Source organism: Chiloscyllium plagiosum, chromosome 12, assembly GCF_004010195.1.
Source record: "Chiloscyllium plagiosum isolate BGI_BamShark_2017 chromosome 12, ASM401019v2, whole genome shotgun sequence".
Taxonomy (NCBI): Eukaryota; Metazoa; Chordata; class Chondrichthyes; order Orectolobiformes; family Hemiscylliidae; genus Chiloscyllium; species Chiloscyllium plagiosum.
Window position 1 is genome coordinate 54,469,804 of NC_057721.1, and position 12,254 is coordinate 54,482,057.

The 12,254-nt window shown below is 45.9% G+C and overlaps 1 protein-coding gene across 2 annotated transcripts in view; it reads right to left on the bottom strand.

Annotated features, from left to right (window-relative positions):
• Nucleotides 1–6: 6 nt before the first annotated feature.
• Nucleotides 7–12,254, bottom strand: part of LOC122555271 (NXPE family member 3-like) — a 69,325-nt gene continuing 57,077 nt past the window's right edge. For both annotated transcript variants that reach the window (XM_043701096.1, XM_043701095.1), the window contains one exon: nucleotides 7–5,082. In XM_043701096.1, coding sequence (XP_043557031.1) covers nucleotides 4,535–5,082 — 548 coding nt within the window. In that variant the 3' untranslated portion in view covers nucleotides 7–4,534. The remainder of the gene's footprint in view (nucleotides 5,083–12,254) is intronic.

Below are 12,254 nucleotides of genomic sequence, written 5' to 3' on the forward strand. Positions count from 1 at the left end.
CAGTAATAGATCATCCGCATATTGCAGAAGGGTACTGTTGCATGGCAGGTGTAAAGTAGAGAGGATACGGTGTACTGTAGCAGCAAAGACTGTGGGGCTCTCCATGTAATCCTGGGGAAGTGTGATCCATGTGTACTGGCAGCCGCCGTACATAAAAACAAAAAGGTACTGGCTTTCAGGGGACAATTTGAAGGAGAAAAAGGCTGAGCAGGGGTTGATTACAGAAAAGCAGGTGGCAGAGGCAGGGATAGTGGTGAGGATGGTGTCAGTGTCCGGGACCACTGGGGAGCAGGGAATCACAATTACATTCACGGCTCAGAGATCTTGGACAAAGCGCCACTTCCCTGGCCTCCTGGGTTTCGGGATGGGTAGGATGGGTGTATTACAAGGACTGATTGTTGGAACTCGGACACCCTGTTGTAGGAGGGAGTCAATCACTGGCTTGATGCCTTCTGCTGCTGCAGGCGACAGTGGGTATTGCTGTATAGACGGCAGGATGGTTCCCTGTTTTACTGTGACAGTGTGTGGTGGGCAGGATCTCACTAGCCTGCGTGGTTGGGGTGCTGCACCCACAGTGATGCTGGAAGGTCAGCAAGCAACAGGGGATTTTCGTAGGAGGGGCAGTGCCTGGGGCTTGCATGGTGAAAGTGGCCTGGAGTGTTGCAGGAGTGCAGCACCGAAATCATCCTGCCCAAGTTGGGCAATCTCTACGAGAGGAGCGGGGGTCTGACTGAGGGGTGCGGTGAAGAGGGAGGTGCTTCCTCAGGTGCACCATCATGAAGCCTAAATCCTTGGGGAGCCATGGGCTTTTGACAATGAGGGGAATGTGGGGGACTGCTGTCTGTCCGTTGCAGAATAGTGCAGCCTGTTCCTTGCCAAGCTGTACCTCTGCTGTCACCCTCTGTGGTCCCACAAAGTACAGGCCAGTTGCTGCTAGTGGGGAGGGGAGGGTCTGCGAGTGCAGTATGTGGTGATGCTGGGTCCTGAGGACCGGAAGCTGCACAGTGAAACTGACAGACCGAGGCCTGTCAGTATCGCCCAGCAGAGGAAAGATAAAGTGGGGGATGAAGGGGCCGTTGGTAATAGGGAAAGAAGGGGGTCAAGAAGAGTGTGGGTAGGTGTATTGGGGCATGGACAGGGATAGCAGGAGCTTGCCTAGTCGGAAGGTTTAGGGCTGCAGGTGATTGCCACCGGCAACATGGAGTAGTGGGTGACCGGGATCTCCAGTGTGAGACCCTCAGGGGAACAGTGAATGCTGGCGTTTAGTTTGCATAAGGTCTGTCGGCCCAGGAGGGTGACTGGGCAGGTAGTGGAAATGATGACCGCATCAGGGACAGTGGCTGGTCCGACACTAAAGTTCATGGGTTGGGAGAGTGGCTCTGTCATGGGCATTCCCGAAGCACATACTGTGTGACAGTCTTGGAATTCAGGGAAAGTTCTGCAGAGGGAGGCGCAGACGAATGGATGGCCCCGGAATCTACCAGAAAAGAGATGAGCCGCCCTCACCTTGGGTGGTAACCAGCAGCATTTAGCCAAGTGTCATGTTTTTCCACAGTTCCAACACTGTCCTTTTGGAAATCCCACAGCTCTCTGCACTGACTTAGCTGTGTCCCTAGGGCGGGTCTGGTTGTGCAATTCGGGGGAATGCCCCGTCTGTCTTGGCGTGATGAACAATCCACTCCTATCCAGGTTAGTGAGTCTGATCAAGGTGTCCCCCCAGGACAGTGTTTGCCTCGTCAGATTATGTAGTTTATATATATGCGCAGACTGTAGGGGGCAGCAATTTACGAGAGTCAGTCCAGTCAGTTTCTTATTGTTAAGGGAATGCTTGCTGAGGAGTCCCAGGCCTCCCTAAAGCAGGCAATGAAGTCCGGCAAGGGCTCGTCTGCTCTCTGCAGACACTGGGTAACAGTGCCAAAATCTGTGTGCTGTCTTGCACTGGCTTTTACCGCCTCCTTCACAGTGCTGTCTCCCAGCATCTCTCCCAGTCTGCAGCAGCATCCCAGAGTTGGGTGGGGAAGTTAATGGTCGTCCAGTGGGTCCCATAAGAAGTTGTAACAGGGTCTGCACATCCTGGGGCAGACAGTTGTAGATGTTGGAAATTTGTAGTAGCCAATTATAGAATGCGAGTGGTTGTTTCAATGGGTCTGGGGCATCCTGCAACATGGCCCGGACCTTTGCGTGGGTCCAGGGCTTATCAAGGGGAGTAGAGCCAATCATGATGTGTGGAAGCTGACATTCAGTGCCCTGGTTTTTCAGGGCAGCCGCCATGCTACGTGTGACCCTGTGGTTAATATCTGGGTTGGGTAACAGTAGTGATTCAGAATGCTCAGCGGCTGCTGTGTCCTGTTGCGAGTTTCTCGTGGGCTGTGTGGTAACAAAGGCAGCCACTTCATTTAGCAGCGGGTCCCTCTCTGGGGCTGGTCGGGGAGGTGTCGGGGATTGAGGGGCGTAGGGCGGCAGGGCTGTGTCCAGGGTGGAGGGGTCTCCGTCGTCGGGGTTTTATTGCAGCGGTCCTTTACTTTAGGGGACTGATGGTGTTTGACAATGTCCTGAAACTTGGTGGGACACTGCAACATGTCGACAGTGTGCCATGAGGGATCCCCGTGCCCCCCTGTAATGGCCGTGGTCCAGTAATCAGTTTTATCAATTTTGAAGGACCCCCCCCATATGGCCAGTTCCCTTCGTAAGGGTTGTCTGCTGTGCCTTTTAGCACAGTGTCTGCCGGTGAACTAGGTGTAACAAGAACATCTCCTAACTTATTCTTGAAGTTCACATATTTACCTTGCCTTCTCTGTATATTCCTGTTCATTTTCGGCCCTGGGCCGTTCTCACTATGTGGTTGGAGTTGCCCAGCTCCTACAGCTGGCATATCCCGACAAAAAATGAATGTCCTGGGTTGATGTGTAAAGGCAGTGCTCCAGCTTTCGAGGGAAAAACAGAGCGCTCGCAGAACACACAGGCTGTGAGTGATTGACAGGTTAGGCAATAATCACTGACCGCAAAGTAAACAAACACTTAAGCACTGAACAAACACAGCCAGGTGGGAGAACTGAAATTGACCTGACAAACACTCAGTAATGGCAGAACAAGCAGACGCGCCCAAAACAAAAACTTAGAGACCACAGGGCAGCACTACACAAATGGGGCCCCAACCAATTTCCTTCGAGCGGAGGATCTATCGAAAATTGATCAGCGTTCTCTCCTTCTATCTTGCCATACTTTCTCTGCTCGACCGTCTTTCACCTGGCTGGATCAGGATCCTGACACAAGTCCTGGCTCAAGTTGGATCAGGCATATGCCAAATTGTTTAAAATTTAATTGATCAATTTAGGAGCCTACCTGACTACCTCCCCAGGCCAAGTCTGTGGTAGCTGAAACCAATTTGCCGCAGTTACTAGATCAGAAATGTGGCCACCCTCCCCAGTCGTCCAGCCTTTCTCTGGTCTGAGCCACTGGGGCAGGGTTAGCCATCAGGTCTGAATTGGTCTAAATTTGAAATATCAGCTTCGCTTACCCTGTTGAGAGAGAAGAAAAAGGGGTGCCGACTAACGCCAAACTGTCGGAGAAACTAGCCCATTAAATTTGAGATCACAAAGCACAGTTTGAAGTGAAACTGACAAACAGCTTATTAGTACGGTGATATCGCAGAAGAGAAATTGACTAAGCTGTCAGAGAATTCTCTTCCTCGAGCTGAGGTTGAAGCCAGGTTTTATAGGAATCTTGTACAATAAGGTTAATTAAAATGGGGAAAGATACACTGTATTTGGAAATGAAATAATCTAATTACAATGATGATAATTGAAAAACAGTTATCGGATGAATGTCCTGATTCTCGATACAATGCAACATCCTGACAGTATCAATGGATCAGGAGACTCCAGTCCTCTTTGCAGGTAGGTGAGAATGTCGCTTTTGAAACACTAAGGTGCTTCCATTGTCCTGTTCTGGGAGCGATGTCCTTGGTGGTGCCTCTCCGTATGACCTGTTCTTTGTGTGGCTTTGGTATTGCTGTGTTATGAGACTGCCCTCGGGGCTTTGGGACAGCCGTGTTGACCTGATATTGTTAGTGTGTTTTAGGAAGTGTATTCCCTTGTCTGTGAGTGCTCTCTGGTTTCACTTGTCAGTCTGTTTGGTCTCTGCTGAGGCATTCTGGGTGTTTCTGGTATAGTTTGGTCAAGTTTACTTTCCTATGTTCTGTGTGGGCCTATTATGGGTAAGCAGGTGGCAGATCTTTTCCCACAGTGTATTCGCTTAAGGAATTATGTGTGAGAGAGAGTCTGTGTTTTTGAGATGTTATGTGTGTGAGATATTGTGTGAGCAGGAGTGTGGGGAAGTGCTGAATAATTGAACAGTTTGTGAGACGTGCATAGATATTCAGTGGGTATGTTCAGACCAAGTTTGTTAGACAAGTGTCAGACATGGATATCCTGTAGCAGTGATGATATAGACCCCTAAAAATATGAAGTTATACTTTAGATTTTGAATCATATGAAAAAAAACCCAGGTTATAATTGATCCCATACAAATTTCATTATTTTACAGAAGGGCACACATATGAAAGAAACACATCTACTTCGTTCTTTATAATAATTCTCCCGGGATGTATATGGTGAGGAAGGTAATGTGCTATTGTCATCTCCCAGGCATCAACAAATACCACGTTGATGCCTGTGAACATCTTCCTCATCACTGAATCAAACTGATACGCGTACCAGTCACTGGCAGAGGTAATGGTCTGTGGGAGCTGTTCCCGGACATTGGCTGTCTTTATTACAACCAGTGTACCCGGGCTCCTGTCAAGTAATTGTAGAATTGATCTCCTGATATTCTGTATTCTCCGAATGTAGACTTCGACAGGAAAAGGGGTGAAATGGGCTGTTAAGGTAATGGCTATAACTGTGTTTCCTCCTCCTCTAATTTCATCCAGTACATTTGAAACATAACGCAGGTGTCTTGAAAAGGTGTTGAATTGGATGGGAAGACCATGAGGGCGAAATTTTACCACAATGTTGTTTTCCACGTTCACTGCAAGATGAGGACCAATCTTGATACGATTACCAAGATCCAATGTTTTCAGACCTAAAACACAAAAAAGCAGAATTTCTTGACATTCTAAGCCACAATGTTGCTGATGTTCATCGCTTTTGGAAGTGGAGGGCTCTCAGCTGCAGACAGCAGATCTCAAAATTTTCCAGTCTGCTATTCTAATGAATGAGTTACACACATGACGTGTGCACTGGTATCATGCAACAAACACAGGGGAGCTGAGAAATGAGTCTATGACTGTGACCAAACAGGTGGATGAGGCCAAAGCCATTGATGTGGTGTTTATGGATTTCAGAACAGCATTTGATAAGGTTCTCCACAGTAAGCTATTGCAGAAAATAAAGACATGGGATTGACTGTGACTTAGCAGTTTGGATCAGAAACTGGCTAGCTGAAAGAAGACAGGGTGGTGGCGGTTGGAAAATGTTCATCCTGGAGTTCAATTACTAGTGGTGTTCCGCAAGGATCTGTTTTGGGGCCACTACTGTTTGTCATTTTTATAAGTGACCTGGATGAGGTTGTAGAAGGATGGAATAGTAAATTTGTGGATGAAAATAATGTCTGAGGTGTTGTGTACAGTGTGGAATGATGTTGCAGGTTACACTGGGACATAGATAAGCTGTACAGCTGAGCTGAGAGGTGGCAAGTGGAGTTTAATGTGGAAAAGTGGGAGGTGATTAACTTTGGAAGGAGTAATAGGAATAAAGAGTACTAGGCTAATGGTAAGATTCTTGGGTAGTGTGGATGAGCAAAGAGATCTCACTGTCCATGTACATAAAGCCCTGAAAGTTGCCACCCAGGTTGATAGGGTTGTTAAGAAGGCATGTGATACGTTAACTTTTCTTGATGGAGAGATTGAGTTTCAGAGCCATGAGGTGATGTTGCAGCTGTACAAAACTCTGGTGAAACCACACTTGGAGTATGTGTACTGTTCTGGTCGCTGCATCATAGGAAATATGTGGAAGCATTGGAAAGCATGCAGAGGAGATTTACCAGGATGTTGCTGGTATGGAGGGACGGTCTTATGAGAAAAGGCTAAGGAACTTGAGGCTGTTTTCATTAGACAGAAGAAGGTTGAGAGATGACCTAATTGAGACAGATAAGGTGATCAGAGCATTAGATAGGGTGAACATTTTTCCTCAGATGGTGAATGCCAGCATGAGGAGACATAGCTTTAAATTGAGGAGTGATAGATATAGGACAGATGTCAGAGATAGGTTTTTTACTCAGAGTAGTAAGGGTGTGGAATGCCTTGCCTGCATGAGTAGTAGTATCACCAACTTTAAGGATAAATATATGGATGATAATGGGATGGGCAACATGTGGCTCAGTGGTTAGCACTGCTACCTCACAATGCCAGGGTTCCAGGTTCAATTCCAACCTCTGATGACTGTGTGTGGAGTTTGCACATTCCTCCCACAGTCCAAAGATGTGCAGGTTAGGTGAATTGGCTATGCTAAATTGCCCATAGTGTTAGGTGCATTAGTCAGAGGGAAAAAGGGGTTTGGGTGGGTTATGCTTCGGAGGGTCGGTGTGGACTTGTTTCTAGACTGTAGGAAATCTAATCTAGAGTAGGTTAGCTGGGCTTCAAATTGGTTTCACAGGTAAATGCAACAGGGTCAAAGGGCCTATACTGCGCTGCAATATTTTATATGTTCCATTTTCTATGAATCTTAGTTTGCTTTCAGCTATTGTATGACAATTTACATTTTCTCCCCTTTAAAATCCTGAGCAGATCCATTGAAGAGACAGACTGCTGACCTGTTCCCAGTGTTCTGCCGACTTTACAGTAACAAGTTAACACAGTGTCAGTTTCTTTTCATCTTCCCTTTCTGGTAGTTCTGAGGGAGTGAACTGAAATTTCAAATGAACTTTGTGGGGTCACGGAGGTTAGAATATCCTGGAGGACATCACTGTTGATTGATTGATTGAGTCAACTCAGTAAATTAATACATTACTGATAGCCCAGAATAGGTAGAAATTCCTGCTGGGCAATCATGTTGGACAAAAAAACCCCAACATTTCTACAAGTGTCATTGCAGTTCCATCACAACATAATTCTTTTCTTAAGAGTCAGACCAGAGTCAAAATGTTAACTCTATTTCTCGACACAGGTTCTGACATACTTGCTGGCTTTCTCGAGCAATCTGTGTTTAGAGCAAAATGATTACCCGGGACTACAATGCTTTGGCTATTACGGAGACATGGGTTTCACAGGGGCAGGAATGGTTGCTTGACGTTCCAGGGTTTAGAACGTTTAAAAAGAGCAGGGGGGGTGAAAAACGAGGAGGGGGCGCAGCATTGCTAATCAGAGAGTGCATTACAGCTACAGAAACAAAGGCTGTTGAGGAAGGTCTGTCTACTGAGTCAGTATGGGAGGAAGTCAGGAACAGCAAGGGAGCAGCCACTGCATTGTGGGTTTTCAACAAACCACCTAATAGCAGTAGAGAGATTGAAGAATGCATAGGCGGGCAGATTCTGGGAAAATGCAGAGGTAGCAGGGTTGTAGTTATGGGTAATTTCAACTTTCCTAATATCGACTGGAACCTCCTAAGTGCAGATGGTTTGGATGAAGCCATTTTTGTCAGGTGCGATCAGAAGGGTTTCCTTACTCAGTATGTAGGAGGAGAAATTGAGGTCTGCAGATGCTGGAGATCAGAGCTGAAAATGTGTTGCTGGAACATATGCCCAAAACGTCGATTCTCCTTGTCCCTGGAAGCTGCCTGACCTGCTGCGCTGTTCCAGCAACACATTTTCAGCTTTTTACTCAGTATGTAGACAGACTGATGAGGGAAGAAGCCATTTTGGATTTGGTGCTCAATAATGAGCCAGGACAGGTGTCAGATCTCGTAGTGGGAGAGCACTTTGGTGACAGTGATCACAATTGCCTAACATTTAACATACCCTTAGAGAGGGAAAGGAGCAGTTACTGAGGGAAGATATTTAACTGGGGAAAAGGAAATTATGAAGCTATCAGATAGGAGTTGGGAAGTACAGACTGGGAGCAACTTTCCACAGAAAGGGCACAGCAGTCATGTAGAGACTGTTTAAGGCGCAGTTGTTGCAAGTGATGTACACATTTATTCCTCTGAGACCGGTAAGAAGGGGTAAGATTAAAGAACCTTGGATGACGAGAACAGAAGAGCTTCTCATTAAAAGGAAAACGGCAGCTTACATAAGGTGGAGGAAGCAAGGATCTAGCACGGCTTTAGAGGATTACAGGCTAGCTAGAAAGGAGCTCAGAATTGGACTGAGGAGAGCTAGGAGGGAGCATGAAAAAGGTTTGGCAAATAGGTTTAGGGAGAACCCAAAGGCATTTTACTTATACGTGAGGAATAAGAGAATAATCAGGGAGAAGTTAGGGCCGATCAGGAATAGCGAAGGGAACTTGTGCATGAAGTCTAAGCAGATAGGGGAAGCCCTAAATGAGTATTTTGCTTCACTTTTCTCGAAGGAAAGGGACCTTGTTGTGAATGAGAACTTTGAGGAGCTGGGATACAGGCTTAACCAGATCAAGATTGATGAAGTTGATGTGCTGGAAATTTTGGAAAACATTAAGATTGATAAGTCCCCAGGGCCAGACCAGATTTATCCTAGGCTGCTCTGAGAAGTGAGAAGAGAGATTGCTAAGCCACTGACGAAGATCTTTGCCTCCTCACTCTCCACAGGAGTCATACTGGAGGATTGGAAGGAGGTGATTATTGTTCCTCTTTTCAGGAAGGGTAATAGGGAAATCCCTGGCAATTACAGACCAGTCTGTCTTATGTCTGTGGTCAGCAAAGTTTTGGAAAGAATTCCGAGGGATAGGATCTATGGCTATTTGGCAAAGCATAGCGCAATTAAAGGCAGTCAGCATGGCTTTGTTAGGGGCAGGTCATGCCTTACAAATCTTATTGAGTTCTTCGAGCAGATTGAGCAGGGATGTGGTGTATATGGACCTCAGCAAGGCATTTGATAAGGTTCCCCATGGTAGGCTCATTCATAAAGTCAGGAGGTATGGGGTACGGGAAGATTTGGCTGTCTGAATTCAGAATTGGTTGGCTGACTGAAGGCAGAGAGTGGTTGTAGATGGAAAGTATTCTGCCCAGAGGTCAGTGTTGATTGGGGTCCGGCAGGGCTCTGTTCTTGGGCCTCTGCTCTTTGTAGTTTTTATAAATGACTTGGATGAGGAGGTTGAGGGGTGGGTTCGTAAATTTACAGATGACACAAAGGTTGGAGATGTCAGCGATGGTATAGAGGGCTACTGCAGGCTGCAGTGTGACATAGACAGCATGCAGAGCGGGGTTGAGAAATGGCAGATGGAGTTCAACCTGGATAAATGTGAAGTGATGCATTTTAGGAGGTCGAACTCGAATGCTGAATATAGGATTGAAGACAGGATTCTTGGCAGAGTGGAGGAACAGAGGGATCTGGGTGTGCAAGTACATAGATCCCTCAAAGTTGCCACCCAAGTGTATAGGGTTGTTAAGAAAGCATATGGTGTTTTGGCTTTCATTAACAGGGGGATTGAGTTTAGGAGCCACGAGGTTTTGCTACAGTTCTACAAGTCACTGGTGAGACCACACTTGGAATATTGTTCTGATCGCCCTATGATAGGAAAGATAGAGAGGTTTGGAGTGGGTGCAAAGAAGGTTTACCAGGATGCTGCCTGGACTGGAGGGCTTGCCTTATAAAGAAAGGTTGAAAAAGCTTTGACTTTTCTCTCTGGAGAGAAGGAGGAAGAGGAGAGATCTGATCTGGGTATAAAAGATAATGAGAGGAATGGATAGAGTCAATAGCCAGAGACGTTTCCCCAGGGCAGGATTGACGGGTATGAGGGGTCATAGTTTTAAGATATTAGGGGAAAGGTATAGAGGAGACGTCAGAGGTAGGTTCTTTACACAGAGAGCTGTGAATGCGTGGAATGCATTACCAGCGGTGGTGGTGGAAGCAGAGTCATTAGGGATATTTAAGTGACTGCTGGACATGCACACGGAGAGCAGTGAGTTGAGGGGTGCGTAATTTAAGTTATATCTTTACATTACGATTAAACCTCGGCACAACATCGTGGGCCAAAGGGCCTGTTCTGTGCTGTACTTTTCTATAAATCTATTAACAAAGACTGGTTCAGATATTGACACATGATCCAGTCAGTGAGAGGACAGTAATGGACGAGGAATGGAGATAGTGGCCTGAGAGGTACAGCAACACATGCAAATGATAGAAATTAGTGGGCGGCACGGTGGCACAGTGGTTAGCACTGCTGCCTCACAGCTCCAGAGACCCGGGTTCAATTCCCGCCTCAGGCGACTGCCTGTGCGGAGTTTGCACATTCTCCCCTTGTCTGCGTGGGTTTCCTCCGGGTGCTCCGGTTTCCTCCCACAGTCCAAAGATGTGCAGGTCAGGTGAATTGGCCATGCTAAATTGCCCGTAGTGTTAGGTAAGGGGTAGATGTAGGGGTATGGGTGGGTTGCGCTTCGGCGGGGCGGTGTGGACTTGTTGGGCCGAAGGGCCTGTTTCCACACTGTAAGTAATCGAGTAACTTGAGCTCGGAGGGGAAGCAATTCACAAAGTGAGAAAGGGCAGGAATCAAGGTTAAGGTTATGTTACTGTCAGGATTACTCCACAGCAATCATCAGAACTGCTTTATTCTGAGATGGGAAATGTTATAAAACACAGTGAAAACAGCCATAACTTGGGGAATGTTACTGGGAGGGAGGTTGGATCAGGGGCTGGAAACTTGGGACAAAGTCATAGAAGAAGGCATGAGGAGGCTGCCTCAGAGTAAGTCATAGAGTCATAGAGATGTACAGCATGGAAATAGACTCTTCGGTCCAACCCGTCCATGCCGACCAGATATCCCAACCCAATCTAGTCCCACCTGCCAGCGCCCGACCCATATCCCTCCAAACCCTTCCTATTCATATACCCATCCAAATGCCTCTTAAATGTTGCAATTGTACCAGCCTCCACCACATCCTCTGGCAGTTCATTCCATACAAGTACCACCCTCTGCGTGAAAAAGTTGCCCCTTAGGTCTCTTTTATATCTTTCCCTTCTCACCCTAAACCTTTGCCGTCTAGTTCTAGACTGCTGCAACACGGGGAAAAAAAACCTGTCTGTTTACCCTATCCGTGCCCCTCATGATTTTATAAACCTCTATAAGGTTACTCCTCAGCCTCCGATGCTCCAGGGTAAACAGCCCCAGCCTATTCAGGCTCTTCTTAGCTCAAACCCTCCAACCCTGGCAACATCCTTGTAAATCTTTTCCGAACTTATATGTTCTGTTTGTTGAGTTTTGGCTTTTAAATTGGTGACTTATGCAGGGGAAGGAATCTTTTAATGAGTTGAACGTAATTTATTAGCACTTCGAAAAGAAAACCCATTGGAGACCACCAATTGCCAGTATTATCTTAATGTATAATAGAAAAACCTCAGATTAATTTTCATGTCACAAAAAATTATTGAATTGAAACAAGAACTCCTGGGGCCCATTAATGAACACTGAAAAATTAAATGTTTACTTTAAGATTCAATGTGGTGGAAGTAGGTAATTATGTAAGAAAGTGTTGACTTCCTCCAGTTTTCTCTTAACTATTTCTTCCTTCTGTGCTATTCAATACATATTTTCTTATGAATGGAATTCTGCTGAAATGTGCCCATCCTGTTCAGGTTAAGCGTGCACTGACATTCTTTTTTATCCTCCTGGAAAGTGCATGTTTGATCATAAACATGTCTATGAATTTTACTGGGTTTTTTTAAGATCTACTTCCTGTTTCTGTAGTCTTGCCAAAAACCGATGCATTTTTGAAAATTGAGCACAGTGTCCTATTGTAATTGTGCAGTGTTCAAATGGGCATATTGTGATCTAACTTGGCTTGACCCTTTGAGTGTTCCAGTGCTGAGATGATGCCAGATATATTGTCCACAGGGCAAACAGCTGTCTCCCTAAAACAGCTAATTTAACTTGAACTGTACTTTGAGGAATACACAATTTTGGTGGACACGTTTTATTTTGGAAACCACATTTGCATTTTCTGATACTCTTAAAACCTGCCTGAAAAATTGGTTCTGACTATGTTTATGCTCCTTTTAAATTTCTATTGAGAACCACTGGTGTCTGTTACAGGTTGTTGTTAGTGTTAAAATAGAAGGCCTAATCCAATTTTCTTTTCTGGAATATATCCAGTTGCAGATTTATGGAACTTATTAATCAGGATAAATTC